This window comes from Gossypium hirsutum, chromosome A08, assembly GCF_007990345.1.
Source record: "Gossypium hirsutum isolate 1008001.06 chromosome A08, Gossypium_hirsutum_v2.1, whole genome shotgun sequence".
Taxonomy (NCBI): Eukaryota; Viridiplantae; Streptophyta; class Magnoliopsida; order Malvales; family Malvaceae; genus Gossypium; species Gossypium hirsutum.
Genome location: NC_053431.1, coordinates 96,294,769 through 96,319,074, shown reverse-complemented (window position 1 = coordinate 96,319,074; position 24,306 = coordinate 96,294,769). Strand labels below are relative to the sequence as shown.

The 24,306-nt window shown below is 33.6% G+C and overlaps 1 protein-coding gene and 1 long non-coding RNA gene across 3 annotated transcripts; both read left to right on the top strand.

Annotated features, from left to right (window-relative positions):
- Positions 1-1,291: 1,291 nt before the first annotated feature.
- On the top strand, positions 1,292-3,983 carry LOC107897167 (uncharacterized). Its single transcript, XR_001684056.2, has 2 exons — positions 1,292-3,242; positions 3,672-3,983. It is a non-coding gene; the product is annotated as an uncharacterized lncRNA (long non-coding RNA).
- Positions 3,984-7,682: 3,699 nt separating this feature from the next.
- LOC107897166 (paladin) lies at positions 7,683-23,478 on the top strand. 2 transcript variants are annotated; one of them, XM_041074589.1, is made up of 19 exons: positions 7,683-8,347; positions 8,825-8,956; positions 9,680-9,751; positions 10,191-10,261; positions 10,382-10,481; positions 10,579-10,677; positions 16,486-16,612; positions 17,560-17,693; positions 17,778-17,837; positions 18,054-18,289; positions 19,067-19,496; positions 20,005-20,328; positions 20,430-21,032; positions 21,137-21,310; positions 21,525-21,752; positions 21,844-22,127; positions 22,417-22,704; positions 22,958-23,080; positions 23,171-23,478. In XM_041074589.1, exons 1-19 carry the CDS (start codon positions 8,330-8,332, stop codon positions 23,301-23,303), a joined length of 3,636 nt encoding a protein of 1,211 aa, XP_040930523.1. In that variant the 5' UTR covers positions 7,683-8,329; the 3' UTR covers positions 23,304-23,478. The 2 variants fall into 2 exon arrangements, with proteins under 2 accessions (XP_040930523.1, XP_016678010.2); XM_016822521.2 differs by having other exon boundaries at positions 7,683-8,352.
- The last annotated feature ends 828 nt before the right edge of the window (positions 23,479-24,306 follow it).

Below are 24,306 nucleotides of genomic sequence, written 5' to 3'. Positions count from 1 at the left end.
ACATTTTTTTAACTGTTAGATAACTTTTCTTTGTAATTCTATTATAATTTTTTTCTACCCAGTTTCTTTTTAGTATTTAGGTTTCATGCTTTATTTGGTTTTTTCATTATAGAGCTTCACCCGGTATTAATTATTTTATGCAAAGTATATGAAAAATATATATATTTTTAAGAAAAACAATATAAGGGTTTTGAATTGATGTAATAAAGGAATTAAAATCAAGGTTTAACATGGAAAAGAAGCTTGCCAAAATTTGGATTTTGTCGTCGGAAACTAGGTTTGGATGAATTTTTTTGATGGATTCATGAAAATTTCACCACCGGAGTTATTTGATGGAGAACAAAAGAGATATTTTTTAGTTAAAAATTGTCATATGTCACAAAATGATTGGTTAAGAGATTTGTTTAATGGTTGAGGTAACTTGGATAAGAGTATAATTTAGATATTGCTTTTGGTAATAAAGTAAAGTTAGTTACCATTTGTGACAAAAAAAATTAGTACCAATTTGAGAAGAAATATAATTTTTTAGTATCATTATGTGGTTTAAGCTAAATAGAAAAAGAACTTTCAAATACAGTTATAAAATGTCACAATGAAATAAAAGTAAACGTGTTCAAAAGTTAAACTATTTATTCAAATTTAGAGGTCGGTTTGAAATATAAAAAGACTTGAAAAAAAGATACCAAATCTGAAAAATAAGTTTAGATAAATTTGAAGGATTACTTTTTATTGAATGTATATAAATATTAAATATATATAAGTAAACTAACATGTATTATATATGTTGACACCATTTTTTTGGATGAAAACGGGGTCGACTTGGATTTTGAAAATGAAACGAAATTGGGAGTCGCCACCAATCTTTTTTGATGAGGTGTGATCAGGTCACCTAGAAATTTGGGTTGTTTTAATAAAACATTTTGGTTTATTAAAACAATGATTTTGGTCTAGGAAAATATGAGAAAATAGGCTCGGGAGTCGGTTACGTATGAGGAAGGATTAGCACCCTCATTACGCCCAAAATTGGTACCAAATTGATTAAATACTGTCCTTTTGTCTAAAATTAAAAATGTTTTTGAAATGTGGTTCTTGTTAATAACATTTGAATAACCCGAGTCCATTGCCAAAAATCTTCTTGTTTCGACGTTCGAAAATTTGTAATTCAAAAATAACAAAAGGATGCCCAACTATTTGGTCTAACGAAAAATCGATACCCAGCACAGTAGGGCACGATTCCTCGAATTTCCAAACATTGACCATTGCCTCACCTTGGAAGATACGAGTGAAATTCCGGAGAGATATTCGATTATTTTGAGCAAATAGGAAATTGTAACCCAGCACGATAGGGTACTATTCCCCGAACTGCTAAATACCGAACATTTCCTTTATAAGTTTTTTTTTTAGAAAACATGAATGAAATTCTAAAGAGACATTTGATTATTTTGAGCAAACGAGAAATTGCACCCAACACGTTAGGGCACGATTCCATGAATTGCTAAATATCGAACATTTCTTTCGTTTTAATAAAATTTTTAAAAGACATGAGTGGAACACCGAAGGAATATTCGATTGTTTCGAACAAATAGAAAATTGCAACCCAGCACGATAGGGTACGATTTCCCGAATTGCTGAACATCTAATATTGCCTTTACTTACGAAAAATCTTATTTCGAGGTAACAAAATGTCATATCCAGTGAGTTAGGACACAACTATTTCCCGAATTTCCAAACACGAAACATTGTCTTGATTTGTGAAGTTTCAAATACAATTGCAAAAAAATGAGTCAATATACTTGTTTGATTATTTAGAGATAAAAACAATTGACGTTGAGAAAGAAGTTGGAATTAAAAAAACATGATGCAATAAAGAGCATGCAAGCTTAGTATTGAGCCAGAAATAAAAATTTGGGACAATAACATTACATGAATAATCCAGAATGATACAAAAACATGAAGGAACAAATATATAAATACAAATGTTAATAATTATAAGCTAATGAATTAAAAGCCAACTTAAAAGAAGTTCTAAGCAAATTACTCAAATAAAATATAAAGTTTTAAAATAAAATGAACAATAAGGAAGAAAGGAAATTTTAAAAGAACACTACTATAAAAGTAATACAAAGACTTTAAAACAAATAATGGATATAAAACTTTTAAAATAAATAGAAAAATATAAATAAGTAATAAATTAAATAATATCATACGAATGAATTTTAAAATAAATGCTATAAAATAATTTACATGGAAATTTGAGATGCATCAAATATATATATAATACATAAATGAAGTTTCAAAAAGATTTAGCAATATGCAAAGTGATATATGTACAACATTTAAGTAAATAATATATAAAATTAATAAACCTAATATAATATATATATAAAAGAGATAATGATAATATACGAAAGTATTTGAAAAAGGAAAAGAAAAAATATGCACATAAAAAAAACAACGAAATCATCAAAACAATACAAGATTATATGCTAAAATAATATGCTCTTATTTCTTAAGGAAAAAACTTCATTGTAAGCACAACAAAACCAAAGGGATAATTTATAAACAAAATTGTGGGCCGAAATAAAACGCGCACAAATGCTCGGGGATCAAAATTGAAAATGACCCAAATCACCAAAAACACTGCTTAGGCACGGACCAAACTGAAACAGCGTGCAAACTTTTAGAGAAAAATGAAAGAAACATAATAGGGACAAATAAAGCTAACGCAAAATAGGAAGGACTGGCCGCACAAATTACCCATTTAAGGGGAACATGCGCAGAACCAACTGTCCATGCGCAGGCCACCTTTCTCCTTTCCCCAAAAACAATTAAAATTAAAGAACAGTGCCCCCTTTTAAAAAAAAAACTTTTAGAACACCCAAATCCCTTTTTTAAAAAAAAAAACCTTTTTTTTTCTTAAAACATTCACCCTCCATTTTATTCATTAGTAGAAATAAATAAAGAGAGCAGCCCCTTCTCCTCAACTTCTTTGCTCTGCTAGGTTTTCTACCTTCCCTCTTTTGAACTGTCACCAAACTATCGTGAACCCGCCGTGGCTTCCATCGTAAACGGTGGTTTAAAGCCTCATGGAACCGGGTTTTTGGCACTTTTAAAGGGAGATTCAATGGTGAGGCCTCTCTATACCAAAGAAAACAAAGGAGAAAGAACCCCTCACATTCTCCTTGCGTCGATTCTGACAACGGAAAAGAAAATTCCGGCGACACAACCCCGGGGTGGATCCGGTAAGACTCTCTTCTCCTCTATTTTTTTTATATTTTTTATACCCACTTTCGTTTAATAGATTTGTAAACAAAAATAAAAAAGAAATAAAAAAGAAACTAAAGAACAAAATGAAAACCAAGAGAATACGATCGGAAATCCACCTTTTCTTTGTATTTTTTTTATTTCTCAAATCCTGCGTACAAGAATGGGGATCCCCCTCTTTTACGATTTCTTTTCGACTTCTATTTTTAGCTGAAAAAAATGAGATAGAATCCAAAATCTCCCCTCTAAAATACAATCGATTCTCCTCTCCCCTTCTCCTCAAAAAAATTCCATCCATCCCCCCTTTTTAACCAGCATATTGATATGGCTTTTACAAATAATAATAATTTTTCACTATTTGCTACAGTAACTCGTGCGTGGCCCCTGTTGCTTTTCCATAATTGCAGGTGGCAGTGGCAGACAGCTGGTAGTGGAGGACCCAGGTGCGGCGGCTAGGGTTTTTGTTTCCTTTTTTGGCTGAGAATTGTTTACGTGTTGGGCCATTGGGCTTTTAGCTTTTTTTGGGGGGATTTGGTTTGATTGTTTGTTTTTTTTTTATTTGGTAGGTATGGGCCCGGGCAAAATGGGCTCGTACAATATAAAACACAAAACCAACCATTAGCGAAAATAAATGTTAGTTAATGTTAATTTTGTAACCTAAGTAATAACTTTTTTTCTTTTACCAAAATTCATTTGATTGCTCCTCCATTGCTTATTAACATTATACTGTAAGCTGTCTTTCTACGTTTTTGTAGTTTGATGTATTTGAGTAGGAGAAAACCAATGACATGTACATCACTTGCTCAGTTTCCTAATTTTTAATTTTTCCATCGTGGAATATACATTTTATCTTTATCATGAAACGAACATATTATTTTGGATTGTGTAAAAATTTTACGTAAATTTCGTGTTAAAACTGTTGTATTCAAGTAAATGGGAGTTGCCATGTTTTAGGCGCGCGACAACTTGTATGGTGTGGCTGGGCCTAGAGTTTGACCTTTTGTTATAGACCGGCATATGCATTTGTCAAATTCAATCACACAAAAAATAATGTTTAAGATGTGATAAGAGAGGTGTGACATGCTCAACGGATAATCACAAATAATGATAATTCCCTAAAATATAATAACAGGGCAACCCAAAACCACCAAAGTGGTTGCAATAACTTGCAAACAATTGAAGTCCCATTTTGACATCCTTTTTTACAGTTTTTTTAGTTTAATTGATTGTAACGATTAAGAATCTTAATTTTTCAGTTTAAGAGTTTGAGAGAAAGAGGGATTTATGGGTAATATTTAATGAGACTTTGAATATTTTATAGTTAATATTAAAATTTGATTAAATTTGAAATTGAATTGAGTTAAATTTTTAAATAAAAACATTTTTTTAATTATTTTCTTTATTCATAATATTTAAATAAGAGATGTTGTTTACAATACAATATTGTCCTAATCTATCATTTCATCCAATAATGGTTGTAGGAAATAAAAGAAATGTCAAATGAAGAAAATTTAATTTAAAAAAAAAGGAAATTGATAAAAGTTTGGTATTTTTGGAGGCAAATTTTTAATTTTATTATATATTAATAAAAAAGTTAGGTGGAGAAAGAAAATACAAATTTTTTTAAGTATATATTATAAATTAACAATAAATAAAATTTCAACCCTAATATTTGAAGTGCAAATAAAAAAGATTAATCCTACTCCTTTATGATTTGGCCACTTTAATTATTGCCAATGGTAACATTAATTTCCAGTTTTATTATTACTCTTCTCCTCAAATGACACGTTCACCATGTTTGTATTTCTTCTTCTTCCTTGGATTACATTCTGATGTGTTTTAAAATTATTGTTGTCGACTCTGGTGAGTCAAAAAAGTGGATTTTGTCGCTGAAAACAATCAAATTTGATTTGGATAGCTGGTGGTAAAACAAAATATGAACACTTATTACTTATCAATATTCAAACGCTTGTGTTCCAAAAAGGCATGAAATCAAAGAAAAAAGAAGAAGAACCCAACCAGTCTAACATCTCAAAAACTCTCAGCATGCCATTATTATAACTACTCTTTTTATTTTTTTTGCCTTTCAACATGGGTCATATTCACTGAGCATTACAACTTTGAAGTTTGAACTGCTTTTATTTACTTTCAATGGAAATAAAGTAAGACTTGAACCGCTTTTCAAAACCATTAGCTTACACTTTTAGAAATGCAACACTCTTCTTTCATCCATAAAGATATAAAAAAGATTTCAATTAAAATATTCATGGTTTTTGTTATTTCTCATTGAGTTTAGACACATCTTAGTACAGTAAATTATTGGAATGAATAAACTCTTTTATCCCTTCATCATTAAGTTTTTTTTGACAACATATTCTCTTTTTAGAATGATCTTGAACACATCTTTAACTATAAGTAAATTTATCAAAAAATAATAACCTTGTATTGCCTAGGACTACTACATCTGTACTTTATTACACCATGTCAATATGATCATTGTTTATTATAACTACTTGCCACATCACTCTATAAGATAAGAGTGATTTTTCTTATAAATACTCTCCAACAGTAAAAAAATGATCGACCTTTTGAACTTTAGACTTACTCTGCACAATTTTCTCCTCCTTCAGCAATCAACAATCAACTTATCATATTTTCTGTTCAATTTTCCAGGTCTCTAAATGAATCCGCGTTCTCAACACCACCACATATTTCTCTTTTTATCTTTTCTTATTCCCTTTCTTATTGTACTATATATATATATAAAAGGTGTAGTTGTCAATCAACTTTTGTACAGAAGAAACACTATTTTTTAACGTCAAACTCCATAGGTATCCATAAATACATGATTGCATGAGATCAAAGAAAACATATAAATTTATAATATTCATACTAATTTAAGCATCTAAACCCCATCAAACACGTCCTCTTCATCTAACCTAGCTTTAAATAAACAAAATTAAGAAACCCAACCATTTTCATTATTTAGAAAGACGTCAATAAACATATGCCATTGCTTTCTTCTTGCTTTTGCAAGCAATGATCCAATGTGCAGAGCATGGCTTTGTTTTTTAAACAATAATAATGTTATGTTTAAAAAATCTATCAAAATCTCTATGATGCCATTACTTCATTTAATCATTTTCTTTTTCTAACTCAGAATTTGATGTGACCTATGCAATTAAAAATTCATTTGAACTGAATTTTTTTTGGGGGTTGTCATGATACTAAAGGTGTTCACATTTATGATATGCTTGAAAACGTGTGATTCTGTATGAACTCATAGTTATGACGATTTTAAAAATCTTAAGTAATTTCAAGTTAAGAGCACTTTCACCGTGATTCCATCACAACGAAAGCAAACAAGGAAAATAATGTTGGAAACAAACAAAATGTACTGAATCACATTAATCAGCTGGATCTAAAAACGGGACAGAGAGGGGAAAAAAAGCATATTCTCTCAACCCAGGTTCTTATCCTGATTCTGCCAATGCCATGCCAACATTGGCAGCATTCCCATTTACCTTTCACCAATTCAATTAAAAAAATGGAAAACTTTATGGGTGGCTGATTCTTTTTCTCCCTCTGGAAACACGAAGTGAGCCAAGAAAAAAAATATATAAACAAGGGGCTGTATTTCTTCTACCTTTGCATTTTCCAAGTTATCCAAATGAATTGAAAATATTAGGTGGCAATGGCTAATGGGTTGTTGACTTGTTGGGAATTTCGAGGGACAGCCAGCGGGTGAAAGAAAAAAAAAAGGAATATCCCAACAACACCCCCCAGTCTCTACCTTCCTCAAACTCAAATTCGTTTTTAGCAATGAAATAAACCTGGGATAATGTAACTTTCAGATTTGGCTTAAATCTTTTCTTATTCCCATACATCCTTAAATTTAAAAGTTATTATTCATTTAAGTTCCTAAATTAGGATGTATATTCATATTGGTCCTTCAACTTGACAACTAAATTTATTTTAATTGAAAATTTTAAAAGTTTAATAATGTAGCACTTTGAGTTTGAAAAATAAATTTTTTTAGATAATAATGTAGTATTATTTTAATAATTGAATCCACATTTGAATAGTTTAGACCATCAACAGTTCGATTGATTTAATTGTCGAATAAAAAATAAATTTTAACTAATTATTTAATTATTATTAATTTGACGGTCAAATCGATTTAACTGGTTGAATCGAGGACTAGTAGTCTGTTACAATTATCGATTCAATTATTAAAACATTGACAATCTAAAATTATATCATATCATTATTTAAAAGTTTTTATTTTATTTATTAAGTTCAAACGCCAAAAATTATTATTTTTTCACTGTGATTAATTTACGTTATCCCAATAAACCTAAAATATTTTAGTCAGTGAAATGAAATATAATTGATAATTCTCTGAAAACACACGTCTTTCACGTTGCTACTGTGTTTGGAAGGGGAGAAAAAAAAAGTAGCATAAAAAGCTCCCTTCTGCTTTCCCTCTGTTCTGTTTTTTGTTGGGTGGTTTGAAGTGGACACATGCACCAATAACTCTTCAGCTACTAACCTTTACTTTCATTTGCCATTGTTTCAAGCTATACAAGCTACATGCTTTTTCTTTTGTGGTCATTGGTTCTTTATAAATATATCAAGGAAAAAGGGTTCATTTCCAATCTGTAAAGGGTTGAAGGTGAATTTGGTTTATTCCACTTCCGATATCTCTTCAACGCTTTTCCTTAGCATTGTCTCGAGTGGGAACCTTTTCTTCTGGCATTGGGTTTCTTAAAAGGGTATAGTTGGAATCTTGGGAGGGATTGAAGTCGTTTTTTTTCCCCTCTCTTCAGCCTTCGTCTTTGCATTGTCTTGGCAAGTAAAAAGCTGTTTTTCTTTTCCATCAATTTTCTGGTACTGAGTTCCTTAGAAGGAAGGGATTGAAGTGTTGTGAAGGAGAAGATGTCGATCCCAAAGGAGCTAGAGCAAGTTATGAAGCTGAGAGGGGGATCAGTGTTGGGTAAAAAGACCATTCTCAAGAGTGACCATTTCCCTGGATGCCAAAACAAGCGCTTGTCTCCCCAGATCGATGGTGCTCCCAATTACCGTCAGGTTCTTTCCCTTTATAGAGATTTGTTTTGCTGCATTTTAGCTCTAGTATTTATCTTTGGATTACAAGATTTGATGATATCTACTTATTGCTTAAAACAAGATACTACGAAGAATTAATTATGAACTTCGTTTGACCTCATATTGGCTCTCAAGAAGTAATTATGAAATCTGTCACTCAATTTATGCTTCTTGCTTTCTTTCAGTTAACACTTTGATGATCCTTTGTCTCATGTTGGATATTGCTTATACTTACAAAAATAGGGTGGTAATATAGTAGGTGATTTAAGAACTATTAAACTTCATGGTTTGCCATGCAATTAATTTCATCTTAACTTATGCAGAGGCTGCCATGCTTGCAGATTGGAATCCCACTTTGAATTGATCACTTATTATTCTATGGGATCGTTTATTTTGTTAAATTTCATATTTTTGAACCTTTTTCATTTGCCTTTTCTTGGTCTGCTGTTAACAGGCAGATTCATTGCGTGTTCATGGTGTTGCTATTCCAACAATTGTTGGAATTCAAAATGTTCTTAAACATATTGGAGCCCAGAAAGATGGGAAGCAAGCACGTGTTCTTTGGATTAGTCTACGGGAGGAACCGGTAAAGCAATATCTTACCAATTGATTTCTGTTGATAAGTGCATAGACTGACTGCTATATGTTCAGTTGACATTTGGGATACTTTAATTGACTACTAAAAGTAAAAACATGATTTATAAATAAAAAAAAGCTGACATTTGATTGAGTTTCAGAACTAGTCATGATTTTGAAATCCTAGAACAAAAAATCAATGCCCGGAAAATTTAAAAAAAAGAAAGAAAGAAAGAAAGAAAAGAAATGCAAACAGCCATGACTGAACTGTACCTGGCTGACCCTGCTTCATGTAACAAACAATTATTCTCTGCTGCATTCTCTTGACATCAATTATAATGGTCATAGATGCTAGGTCAACAAGTAGATTGCAAAGGTTGTTTGTCATTGTTACTGTTATCTCAAGTCAATTGCCTTCATTCAGTAAAAAAAGAAAAAGGATATGTGTATTAATGTTAATGAATTAACTTGAAACTATAAGTTCTCTCTCCAAGCACCCATCCTCCAACAAAGAAGAAAATACTTTTTCCAGTAGAGCTTATCTTGTTACTTGATATGATGATGATAAAATAGAAGTATAGTTCTTAAGTGTATTATTCATCAGAAACTTTATGATGAAGACCTTCTTGATTTTGGTGTGCATGTTGTTTACATAAACTCTATATTTTTTCAAAGAGTTTACAAATTGACAATGTGCCTTTTGTTCTAATTTATATATATTATGCGTAAACAGGTTGTATATATTAACGGACGTCCTTTTGTTTTGCGTGATGTGGAAATGCCATTCTCGAACCTTGAATACACGGTATGTAAGCTTAAAAAAAATTTTGATCTATTCATCTATTTTTGACATCTGATTTCTGGTTTATCACCCTTTTTTATTTTTAATATCATGATCTACTGCATTCTGGAAACTATGATGTAACGTTCTTACTTGCTAACTTAGTGTAAGTGTGATATCAAATGTATTCAACTTTTGGGAGGGTTGAGCAGATGTTGCAAATATAATTTCTAGTTAGGCATTGAGATTTAGCTGGTTAGTAATCTGCTTCATTTCTGCTATGAGTGCCTTGAGAGCTTGTGTTTTCTAGTATACCAGTTTCATGTGAGCATATGATGCCCAAATTATTAAGGAGAGTGAAAATGTACACATATTTTACATTGTGCATGTGCATGCTAAAGGACAGCTGACATGTACCATTCATCTTTATTGTTAGCTTGATCACAGCCTTTATATTGAACAGGGAATTAACAGGGATAGGGTTGAGCAAATGGAAACTCGATTAAAGGAAGATATTCTGATGGAAGCTGCCAGGTATTTCCTTTGGTTGCGTACTTTATTTATTCTAATTTGTAGATGTTCCTTTCCTGTGTTTATCAATGGTTCGCCTTCCCTCCATGATAGCAAATTTTATTTGGAAACCTGACATGGCAGATATGGAAATAAGATCCTTGTCACCGATGAACTGCCGGATGGTCAGATGGTGGACCTGTGGGAACGATTGTCCTCTAATTCTGTGAAGACACCACTAGAGGTATAAGCTTTGGAAATAAGAAAATATGACTGATCTGCCAAAAAATTGAAACATCATGTCAAAACTCATTTTTTTTTTTGGGATTTTACTGGTATAGGTGTATGAAGAATTGCAACTCAAAGGGTACCTGGTTGACTATGAGCGTGTGCCTATAACAGATGAAAAATCACCGAAGGAGATGGATTTTGATATTCTGGTGAGTTCCATGTTATTGACCTCCTTCTGCTTGCTGATTTGAGTAAATAGAACTTTTGTTTGCTCTTGGGGTTCATTTACTTTGTTACATACATCCTACTAAATTTCCGCTAATACATGGACACCCAAATGTCATCACCTCAACTTTTATTTATATAAAAACTTGGGGTAATATGTGAAAGATTTCAAGAGAGCTTTGAATAAAATTGTATTTCACTTATTAACTAAGAATTGAACTTAAATAGAGAAAAAAAATCCTAATCCTAATTGGGAAAATAGTTCCCTTATTCTAATAAACTACTAAAACATAAAAAGAAAATAATTCCCTTATTTTAGTAAACTACTAAAAGATAAAATAAAAATTTCTAGAATATGAATAAAACTTATCTATCCAAATAAGATTTATCTACCTAAATAAATTTAAAATATATACATATTTCAACACCCTCCCTCAAGTTGGTGCATATACATCAATCATGCCCAACTTACTTACAAGAAAATCAAAGCTTGTCTTAGAGAGTCCTTTGGTGAGTATGTCAGCAATCTGTTGTTTTGAAGGAACAAATGGCATGCACACTTGGCCTTCTTCAATCTTTTCCTTGATAAAGTGTCTATCAATCTCAACATGTTTAGTTCTGTCATGTTGGATTGGGTTGTAAGCAATGCTAATGGCAGCTTTGCTATCACAGTACAACTTCATTGGTGAAGTTATTGGTTTCCTCAGCTCTTCCATAATTCTTTTTAACCACACCATTTCACAAATTCATTGAGCCATTGATCTAAACTCAGCCTCTGCACTACTTCTTGCTACAACAGTTTGTTTTTTTGCTTCGCCAAGTCACAAGGTTTCCCCAAACAAATGTACAGTATCCTGATGTAGATCTTCTGTCTGTTATTGAGCCTGCCCAATCTGCATCTGTATAAGCTTCAATTCCTCTTTGTTCGGATTTCTTGAAGAATAAGCCCTTTCCCGATGAACTCTTCAAGTATCTTAGAATTCGAAACACTGCTTCTTCATGTTCCTCCATTGGGGAGTGCATAAATTGACTCACTAAGCTTACTGCAAAAGCTATGTCTGGCCTTGTATGTGATAAGTAAATTAACTTACCAACTAATCTTTGGTACTGCCCTTTATCAACTAATCGACCTTCTTTATTTTCAAATTTTACATTTGGATCAATTGGTGTGTCAGCTGGGCGGCAACCACTCATCCCAGCTTCTTTTAAAAGATCAATCACATATTTTTTCTGAGAGACCACAAGACCCTTCTTTGATCGAGAAACTTCCATTCCAAGAAAGTATTTCAAAGGACCCAAGTCTTTGATCTCAAACTCCAATGCTAGATGCTCCTTGAGACGTCTTATTTCATCCACATCATCTCCTGTAAGAATGATATCATCGACATAGACTATAATAACAGCTATTCTACCTTTTTGTGAATGTCGATAGAACATTGTGTGATCAGCTTGCCCTTGTGAGTAACCTTGTTTTTTAACAACTTGAGTGAATCGTTCAAACCAAGCTCGAGGAGACTGTTTCAGACTGTATAAAGATTTCTTGAGTTTACATACTCGAGTTCCAAATTTTTCTTCAAAACCTGGAGGAGGATCTATGTAAACTTCTTCTTCAAGTTTTCCATTTAGGAAAGCATTCTTCACATCTAGCTGCTGTAAAGACCAATCAAGATTAACAGCAATTGATAAAAGAACTCTGACGGAATTTAATTTGGCCACTGGAGCAAATGTTTCAAGATAATCTATCCCGTATGTTTGAGTGTACCCTTTTGCTACCAATCGGGCTTTGTATCTATCTAAAGATCCATCTGGTTTGAATTTGGTTGTGAACACCCATTTACAGCCCACTGTTTTTTTCCCTACAGGTAATTCCATTGTTTCTCATGTACCTGTTTTTTCAAGAGCACGCATCTCCTCTAAAATAGGCTCCTTCCACTCAGGAACCTGTAAAGCATCTTTCACATTTTTTTGTATTTGGACAGTATCGAGACACGAAACAAAGGTTGAGAATGTCGAAGATAAGGCTTTATAGGATACAAAGTTAGACATGGGATATTTGACAATATTTCTAACACCTTTTCTTTTGGCAATTGGAATATCTAAATCAAAAAATTCATTGGCTGGATTATAAGCTTTACCTGGACTTTTGACAGGATCTTGCGGGTCGGATTCTTGGTGATGAATCAAGTGGATTCCACTTTCTTGATTTCGATTTTTTCTTGAGTAAACAATTAACTCCTTTGTTTGTTTTTTATTTTCATGATTAGACTCTACACCTTCATCCTCCTTTTCACTAACATTAACATCATTAATTTTTGTGTTAATTATAAATTCGCCTTCCCCATTATTAGAATCCCTATGTTGTATATTCCTAGTCTCTTCTTGATCAATTATAGAATCTTCTTTAGTATAATTCCGTCCCTGAAGATTAGAATCAAAATAAGATTGTGTTTCAACAAATGTGACATCCATGGTAACTATAATTTTTCTATCAATTGGATCATAACATTTGTAACCCTTTTTATAAGAAACATAACCAACAAAGACACATTTTTTTGCTCTAGGATCTAGTTTACCTTGATTGTGAAGATGAACAAAAATACTACACCCAAAAACTCGGAGGGATAAATCTGTAATCAATTTAGAGTTAGGAAAGTTATCTTTAAAGAGACTAAAAGGAGTTCTATAATTTAGAATTTTACTGGGCATTCTATTAATAAGATATGTAGCTGTTAACAAGGCTTCGCCCCAAAGATAACGTGGTACTTGACTAGTGAACATCAAGGCTCTAATTACTTCCAAAAGATGTCGATTTTTTCTTTCTGCAATCCCATTTTGTTGTGGTGTATTTGTACTAGAACTTTGGTGGACTATTCCATGTTTGGTTAAGAAAATACCTAATTGGTCACTAAAAAATTTCCCACCATTGTCAGTTCGAAATACTTCTATTTTCACACTAAATTGTGTTTTCACCATAGTATAAAAAGACTGAAACACATTTTTAACTTCGGACTTATCTTTTAATAAAAACACGCAACAAAGTCGAGTATGATCATCAATAAATGTGACAAACCAACGTTTTCCTAAAAAAGTCGAGACTTTTGAAGGTCCCCAAACATCACTATGAATTAACGAAAAAGGTTTGGAGGCTTTATATTTTTGAGGTGGAAAGAATGACCGATGATGTTTAGCCAATTCACAAAATTCACAATGATATGAAGAAGGACTTTTATTTTTAAATAGATTAGGTAACAAATATCTTAAATAATAAAAATTAGGATGTCCAAGCCTATAATGCCAAATCATAACCTTATCAAAATAAGAAACATAATTTAAACATAAAGTAGTTGTTGGTTGACTTAGATGGTCGTTTTCAAGAAAGTAAATTCCACCAAATTCTTTAGCATTGCCAATCATCCTCCCCGAGACCATGTCCTGAAACTTACACATAGAGGAGTCAAATATAACATGACAATTTGAGGATTGGGATAATTTACTGACCGATATGAGATTACAAGCTAGATTTGGCACATGTAAAACATCATGTAAAACCAAGGAAGATGAAATTTTAACAGTGCCTTTCCCGGCTATTGCCGAGAAGGACCCATCTGCTACTTTGATCTTTTTGTTTCCTGCACAAGGTGTGTAAGTTGAAAAAAGAAAATGACTGCTAGTCATGTGATCACTAGCTCCAGAATCAACGATCCATGTGTTTGTTTTACAAGGCTTGACACTGAAAAAAACAGGAAAATCAGTACCTGATTGGGCAAAAGAGGAAGAAAGATTATTGGATGAGTTAGGAATAGAAGAATTCATCCGAAATTGTGGTGATTGAAAAAACTTGTGTAGATGCTCTAATTGTTCCTTAGTGAATGGAGACCCTTCCAGAGAACTTTGGCCCTCATAATTTCCATTAGTTGTTTGGAAAGCTCTGCTATCCCCTGGTTGTGAACCACGACCATTGCCATTCTTTTTCCTTCCATTTGTCGGTTTCCCATGGAGCTTCCAACACGTTTCACAAGTGTGCCAATATTTTTTGCAGTGATCGCACCAAGGTTTTTTCTTTTTTTCACTATCATCATTATTTTTAATAGTTACAAGAGCAGAATTATCATCATTAGCTTCAAACCCTGGCTTTAACATTACTTTTCTCCTTGTCTCTTCTCTTCTAACCTCAGAAAAAATCTCACGAAGTTTTGGAAGCGGTTTTTTCCCTAGGATCCGAGATCTCACTTCATCAAATTCTTTATTTAAACCAGCCAGAAACAAATAAGCTCTTTCATTCTCTTCTTTTTTCATAGCTTTTACACTATCTCCGGGACACTCCTATTCATCATTATAACACTGATCCAGTTCTTGCCAAAGAGACATCATCTCATTATAATAAAGAGTAACTTCTTTTTCCCCTTGCCTAGCTTTCCACAGTTTTATTTTTAACTCAAAAATCTGTGAAGCGTTTTCTAAATCTGAATAGGTGTCTTTCACAGCGTCCCAAACATCTTTAGCAGTTGGGAGAAAAAGAAAAGGTTTACCTATGGAAGCTTCCATGGAATTAATAAGCCACACAATTACCATAGAATTTTCTGACCTCCACTTGCTCATCTTTGGATCACCCACCTGTGGTTGCTCAACTTCTGCATTTAAATGACCTAGCTTGCCGCGCCCATCAAGTGCTAATTTTACAGACTGCGACCATTCCAGATAATTCTTGCCATTCAACTTGTGAGATGTCAGTTGAAAAGAAAGGTGAGACGCCTCTGTCCCTTGAGTCATTGTACTCTCGGTAGTTGTTTCAACTGTAGAACTTTCTTCCTCTGTTTGATTGCTGGATCTCTTATCTCCAGTGAAGGCTGTTTTAACCATGATGTTACTAGAGATTTTAACCTAACTCTGATACCATGAAAGATTTCAAGAGAGCTTTGAATAAAATTGTACTTCACTTATTAACTAAAGAATTGAACTTAAATAGAGAAAAAAAATCCTAATCCTAATTGGGAAAATAGTTCCCTTATTCTAATAAACTACTAAAACATAAAAAGAAAATAGTTCCCTTATTCTAGTAAACTACTAAAAGATAAAATAAAAATTTCTAGAATATGAATAAAACTTATCTATCCAAATAAGATTTATCTACCTAAATAAATTTAAAATATATACATATTTCAACAATATGTACAACTCTTCTGATCAGTTTATTTTCTAACTGTGAAGTTTTGTCTTATTTCGGCCCAGTAATACAGTATAACTGCAGCTTATCTTTAATTCAATGGTGGAGGGCTTTTCAGAGATTAAATTTTCTGAGTTTTGCACTTGGGTTGTCTCATTGAAAATCAGAGCATACTATTCCTCACTCTCTGTTTAGCTCAGTGACTTAAATAAAAACAAATTGAATGCTGCAAAACAATTCAAATAGCTAATAAATGTCTAGTTCTCGATGAATTTATTAGATGCTTCTCCTTTTAAGAAAGAAGTAGGATAGTAGGGAGAAGCTTATATACTTTCATGTTTTACATGATATCAGGAATATGGTAACTCAAATTTTGGTTTTAGATTTTTAACTAAAGATCCTCATAGAAGTGACTGTATTTGGTGTTTGGGTATTTTTTATATGGAAGCCTTGGATATGACCATGGCGATATTTTTCTGTTAGGCAAAATTCGTGAAAATTGTGACTTCGATATGATGGTTATATTTAATTTTGCTCATAAGGATACTTGGATATGAAGAAAATCTTGTGGTTTTATTATCATTGAATATATAAGCATTAACATCTGAGCTTTCCTTTTTGTTTCCAGGTTAATAAACTTTCTCAAGCTGATATAAGGACAGAGGTTATTTTTAATTGTCAAATGGGACGAGGAAGAACTACTACTGGCATGGTGATTGCAACATTGGTTTATCTCAATAAAATTGGAGCTTCTGGTAGTGGTGTCTCCTTTTTTTTTAATGCAATTTTAGTCCGAACATGCTACACATTCTCTACTATTTATGTCATCCCTGTTATCGACATAAATATCTTTACATTGCTGTATTTTTATATTTAGATTTTTGTACTTGGAAGGTTCTCATTGCATATGTTTTGTTTGCACTGGTTTTATTATGCCTATGGTGACTTCATAAGAAATATACTAAGACATACTGCACTGATTTAACTTGGCGAAATCCTTGTAACATTTGTGACTGAAATAGATTAGATGTTGGAAAACGGAAGAGGATTCCTCAACTTTTCTCCCTTTGCATTGGTCAATAAAATCTAACCGGGGTGTATATTGTCCTTGAATGTGTACAGAGGCAGAAAAGCTTTCAAGAGGGATTTACAAGGGAGCTGTCTGATTCAGTTTTTGTTGTATTAAGTTTTTTTTTTGATTTAAAATCTTTTGTTTTCTTCTTTGAGATTCACTTTTGTTAAGAGTTAAAGGTGAGGCTAATTGAGCTTAGGAGCCATAGAGAACCAGAGTAGCATAGAGAAAGAGGAGTATGTGATTGACTAATCTGGTATTGTTGACTGGAACCTGAAAAAAGAAAACCTTTATGAGCTATGAAGCTATCTTGTTCTCTATCGAATGGACTAGCATGAAGCTTTGTTTTGTCCTCAGTTAAATAGTCTAGATGAAGCTGCAATAGTGGGACACAGAGTCCTTTTGATCAAAAAAATAAAAATAAAACCTTGCAAGATAATTCTTCAGATTGAAACAGAGGTACTAGGATCTTCTGATTAAATCATTACTAGTTTTGCATCAACTTTGTTATTTGTTATATTCATCAAACTGCTTTATGACCTGCCTTGGGAGATTATTTGACTTGTATGTACATCATGTTTGTAATGTAGCTTTTTCTGATTTTTAATGTTCTTATATCTAATAACTTAGGCATTCCAAGAACCAATTCAATAGGGCGAGTTTCTGAGTCTGGTTCTAATGTCACTGACAATCTGCCCAATTCCAAGGAAGCAATTCGGAGAGGAGAATATACTGTCATAAGAAGCCTGATTCGGGTCCTAGAGGTATTTAATACTACTACATGCTCTTGGTTGATTCTTTAACCTTCTATTAGGTCTTTTTTCTTATAAATAGTGACATTCCTTTAGGGTGGTGTTGAAGGGAAAAGACAAGTGGACAAGGTCATTGACAAATGTGCTTCAATGCAGGTATGGCTTTCGAAGTATCCCATTTCATTCAGGTTTAGCTTCCAAGTTACTGCTCTAAAATTAATGGAAGTCTTTGTTTGAGATATAGCTTATATCGAACAAACAATTCATTCCTTCCTTGATACAAGTTTTTTTTTGTCTTTATCTGCAAAGCTTATTAAGTTTTATCATAGATCAATATGACTCAAAGATGTGTTGCTTTAAATGCAAGTACAGAACTTAAGAGAAGCGATTGCCACTTATCGTAATAGTATTCTTCGTCAGCCGGATGAGATGAAGAGGGAAGCATCACTTTCATTTTTTATGGAGTACTTGGAGAGATATTACTTTCTTATATGCTTTGCTGTATACATTCATTCAGAGAGGGCAGCTCTCCATTCTAGTTCCTCTAATCATACCAGTTTTGCTGACTGGATGAAGGCAAGGCCAGAGCTATATAGCATTATTCGCAGGTAATGCTATAAATGAAAATCTTAAAAGAAGTATCCTGTTTTAATTTCAGGACTTATGCTAAGCCTTTTATGATACCGGTTTTACACTTACAGAAGCAATAAAGATACTAGTATCACTTTTTTATGAATACAGTTGAGTGTCATATAGTGAGTCAAATTGAGCAGACATTTTCAGAGTCATGATTGAGAATTGATTAATAGTAATGTATCTGCAGAAGCTGAGCTGCCTGGACAAATAAATTTTGCCTTGTTTTTATCATCAATTCTTACCATTTTATTTTCAGTTCTGATAATGTGATAAAGCATTATGAATATTGTGTGGTTGCTCTGATACTTCATGCCATTGCCTTCTGAACTCTCAGTTGGAGCTATTTTAACTACTGCCTGTAGAATAAGTTGCTTTGTTGGTTAAAGTGCAAGACTGATTCTAATTCAGCAATTTGATGCTGAATTCATGCGGTTTAACCAGCAACAAGTTGCTTCTTCCAGATATCCCCCCCCCCCCTCTTTTTTCTTCCTTCTTTCTTCATTCTTCCAGGAACTGTTTTAGTAAAGAAAGGAACCAAGAAGGGTAAATGCATTTGTTGCAATTGAATATGCTTAAGAAAATGCTGTTGGTTGTATACTAAAATACTAAACTTGACCAGCACTGTTAAAAGTGATTTTCGCATCCTCAATGTAATACTAAATTTGTTCTCAATTCAAATTTAAAAGAAAACTATCCCAAGTATCATTTTGTCATTGGTGCATTCATTAATTGACAATGTATTGTTTCAGGCTGTTGCGAAGAGATCCAATGCGTGCTCTTGGATATGCAAGTTTGAAGCCGTCTTTGAAAAAGATTGTTGAATCTGCTGATGGTCACCCTCATGAAGTGGGTTTAGTTGCTGCTCTCAGAAATGGAGAGGTTCTTGGGAGCCAGACTGTTCTAAAAAGTGACCATTGTCCTGGTTGTCAGAATGTAAGCTTACCTGAGAGAGTAGAGGGTGCTCCTAATTTCAGAGAGGTTCCTGCGTTTCCAGTTTATGGCGTTGCAAATCCAACAATTGATGGAATTCGATCTGTCATTCGAAGAATTGGCAGCTCCAAAGGTGGTCGTCCAGTTTTTTGGCACAATATGCGGGAAGAACCTGTCATCTACATTAATGGAAAGCCATTTGTTCTCCGTGAGATCGAAAGACCCTATAAGAACATGTTGGAATACTCGGTAAATTATGTTTAACTATAAAAACATCTCGGAATACATGGAAAATTGTTTATTCTTGCCATATGTGATAAAATTTTGTTAGATTTATGTGGAGGAACTTTTGGGTTAGGCACATATGAAGTAGAAAGGACACTGATGCAGGCACTAACTTATTGCATTTATGTGTCATCATGAGATAGCAGAGATGTATGCTGTTTAATCCAAAAGGTGGTAAAATCATATGGACCTTCCTATTACTTCCTAGTGGGCATATGGAACATGCCATTAAGGAATTAAACTGGACAATGCTCCTAGAATGGACAAAACTGAAAGTTTGCTAGGAATACAATCATTTGATCGTCAGAAATTGATTTGAATAATGGTACTTATACCTAAAGCAAACATGGTTTTCTCCAAAAGAGTACCTCTTTCTTTGTTCTGTGCAGATTGTTTTTGAATCCCCCCTGCCCCAAGTACTTTGGAAGAAAAGGGCCAATTCTAACTGGAGTCTTAATTGATCTTCTTTCAGGGAATTGATTGTGAGAGAGTGGAGAGAATGGAAGCTCGATTGAAGGAAGATATCCTTCGAGAAGCTGAACGCTATGATGGTGCTATAATGGTCATTCATGAGACAGATGATGGGCAAATATTTGATGCTTGGGAACATGTCAACTCTGATTCTTTACAAACTCCACTAGAGGTTTTTAAATGCTTAGAGGATGATGGTTTTCCCATTAAGTATGCACGTGTGCCCATTACTGATGGCAAAGCTCCCAAAAGTTCTGACTTTGATACTGTAGCTGCAAACATTGCTTCTGCCTCAAAGGATACTGCTTTTGTATTCAATTGCCAGGTATTTCATTGTTTGAATGAATTTGCAGGTGCTTATTAAGTTTTTCTGTTTGCTTCTTTGCCCTGCTTTCCTAAATGTGATTGTTCCCTCTCTTTTTGTAGATGGGAAGAGGGAGGACAACTACTGGTGCTGTAATAGCTTGCCTTGTTAAGCTTCGTATTAGTTACGGGAGACCGATTAAAGTCCTGCTTGATGAGGTGAAGCATGAACAGCCAGATGGAAGCTCTTCAAGTGGTGAAGAAAGTGAAAGTAATGCCACTAGATTGACCTCTAGCACTGTTGAAGTAAGAACTAGAACTGAGCAAGGCTATGCATTTGGCATAGATGATATCCTATTGCTGTGGAAAATAACAAGATTATTTGATAATGGGGTGGAGTGCCGTGAGGCCTTAGATGCAATTATTGATAGATGTTCAGCACTCCAGAACATACGACAAGCAGTTCTGCAGTACCGGAAGGTATTCAACCAACAGCATGTTGAACCAAGGGTGAGGAGAGTAGCACTGAACCGTGGAGCTGAGTACTTGGAGCGTTACTTCCGTTTAATTGCTTTTTCTGCATATCTTGGAAGTGAAGCATTTGATGGGTTTTGTGGACAAGGAGAATGCATGATGACATTTAAGAGTTGGTTGCATCAGAGACCAGAGGTCCAGGCAATGAAATGGAGTATTAGATTAAGGCCTGGGCGATTTTTTAATGTCCCTGTAAATCTTCTTCACTGTCTAGAATCAAGTCAAAGGCTTAATGAATTCTTTGTTTAATATCATTGATTATGCCTGTATAACTGATTTTGGTTTTCTGCATGCAGGAGGAGTTGAGAGCGCCACATGAATCCCAACATGGTGATGCTGTGATGGAGGCCATTGTGAAGGCACGTAACGGTTCTGTTTTAGGAAAAGGCTCTATACTTAAAATGTACTTCTTTCCCGGTCAGATAACTTCCAGCCGCATCCAAATTCATGGTGCACCTCATGTTTTTAAGGTATGCTCAAAAGAAAGAGACTTTCTTGAGACTGGTATGCCTTAGGCTGTCTAATTGTTTAGGTCATTATAGCATTGGGTATATTAGATTTGTAGGTGTTAGTGATGTACACAACAAACATGCATGTTCTTGGTTCTGAGTTATATAAGATAATAAAATTTATTAAACATTTGCAAAGTCCTTATGTTTTATCCCTTTGAACCTATTTGTACAGGTCAATGGATACCCTGTTTATAGCATGGCAACTCCAACAATTATTGGTGCTAAAGAGATGCTAGCATATCTTGGTGCCAAGTCAAATGCAAGAGTTGCTGGTCAGAAAGTGGTAATAACTGATCTGAGGGAAGAGGCGGTTGTTTACATTCATGGCACACCATTTGTACTGAGGGAGTTAAATAAGCCTGTTGATACCCTAAAGCATGTTGGAATTACTGGCCCTGTGGTATGTCATCATGAATGATGTTCACTGTTTATTGTAAATTATTTAACACCAATTACTTAAGCCAATTCCTTGCGATGTGATCATTATGCAGGTGGAAAACATGGAGGCACGACTAAAGGAAGATATATTGTCTGAGGTTAGACAGTCTGGTGGCCGAATGCTTTTACATCGTGAAGAATATTGCCCATCTTCAAATCAGTCCAGTGTTGTAGGGTACTGGGAAAACATCTTTCCTGATGATGTGAAGACACCTGCTGAAGTTTATGCTGCTCTAAAAGATGAGGGGTATAATATAGCATATGGAAGGATACCTTTAACTAGAGAGAGAGAGGCTTTAGCTTCTGATGTGGATGAAATCCAGAACTGTCGAGATGAGTAAGTATCAGTATATCTAGCTAGTGCTTCTTTCATTTTCTGCAGTTATTCTTACAATGGCTTCACCATTGTAGTTTTTTTTACAATATTCACCAATGTAGTTTTAAATAGCGAACAACATCCATTTTTTTTTTTGTCGAGACTAGATTTGTTTACATCAGGACAACTTTAGTCATTATGAAACCAAGCATTTGAAAAAACACAGAGAGTTATTTTCTTGATTGCTATTGCTTGAGTGGTTCCTTTGAATTTAATCATTGTTGAGAAGCTGCAATAATGTCTTCTACAGGCCCTCAGCATGTTACCTTTATGTATCGCACACCGGATTTGGAGGGGTTGCATACACAATGGCAATTATCTGCTGCAGACTTGATGCCGAGGTGAACTTTGGGACATCCAGCGTCACACAAACAATGGTTAATGGAGATCAATATTCTACACCTGAAGAAAGCTTGCCATCCTGGACTTCTGAAGAAGAAGCACGAAGGATGGGTGATTACCGTGACATACTAAGCCTTACTAGAGTTCTCATGCATGGTCCCAAAAGCAAAGCAGATGTTGATATCATTATTGAAAGGTCTGCCTCATATCTTTTCCCCCTTTATTTAGCTTTAATATAAATTGCAATGAAGTTTTTCTTCTCACTATATTACAACAATACCGGCAGTATGCATAAATAAAGTTAGTGATTCAGATGGTCCTTCGAGGTAAAATGATGGATCCAGTTTAACAAGCCTCTCCTGTTGCTTGTTTGATTTTTATTTAATTTCATTTTGCTACATTATTTCCCTCTTTGATGGTGCTGAGAGTTAGTTCCAATTCTTGTGAAGGTGTGCTGGTGCAGGGCATATACGAGATGATATCCTTCACTATAGTAAGGAACTTGAGGAAGTCGCGGATGATGATGATGAGCACCGAGCATACCTCATGGATATGGGTATTAAAGCTTTAAGGTTAGTGTTTGCGTAGTTGCATTTAAGCAATAGGATTTTACTGCCTTCATCAAGTGGTTTGCCAATTAATAATTGCTATCTTTACTGTAGGCGTTACTTTTTCCTCATAACATTCCGGTCATACCTATATTGCAAGTCTCCAACAGAGACAAAATTCACATCTTGGATGGATGCAAGGCCAGAACTTGGACATCTTTGTAATAATCTTAGAATTGATAAATAATTTGGCATACTATAGTTCCCTTCAAAATGTCAAATGTATATTTGTATTTATGTATGCATGTATGTATGTAGATTGTATAGGTCTCAATGCCTATGAATTATTTTTACCATCTTCACCGGTGTATGATTGATTGCTTTTATATGAATATGATGAGGGTTAGTAATTTGATGTGAAACTTCACCACTTGGACCTTGAATTAGGGGACTTAGCAGGTTTAAAACTCATTGGATCGTAAGGTAAATCACCGAGAGTGTGCACTTTGCATCATCTTTGTGAAACATGAAAATGATCCCTTTAACTTCCTACTACTGTTTTTGATCCTTGAAAAGTAACAAGGCCGTCCACCTCTTTGATTTTTCTAAAAAAAAAAAAAACCATATCTTTTAAGGTTAAAATTTCTATCAATTAAGTATTTTGACTGTATTTTTTATTTTACTTATTTCCATTACTTGTCACGTTAGTATTGTTTCACCTTGTGAAAATTGATATTTTCCATCTCACGTTGTGAAAGTTGGTATTTTCCTTTTAAAAATTCTTAAATATCATTACAAAATTATAAAAATTTATAAAATTTCATAAAAGATTAAAAAAACATTGCAATTATTAAAAAATTATAAAAATATAAAAAGTGAAAAAAATTATAAATATTATTTAAAAAAATAAAAAATTATAAAAATTATATAAGATTACAAAAAAATTATAAAAATATTTTCAATTTTATGTAGCGCTTTTGTCATTTGCCGTCAATCCATTTGCATCTTAAAACACTCAATCTTTCATTGTCCATCACTTTTTTATTTTAGAGAAGCCTTTTTATATATATAATCCTTTCACAATCATCATTTTATGATCAATATCAACAAAAAACATCAATATCACAAAAGAAAATAGTGAAAACAAAGCTGAAAAATGTTGGCATTATCATTGCTTGCCGTAACACCGTCATTGATGATGGTGTTGTATTGTTAAAATTAACGATAGCTAGTGCGAAAAAGGGAAAATT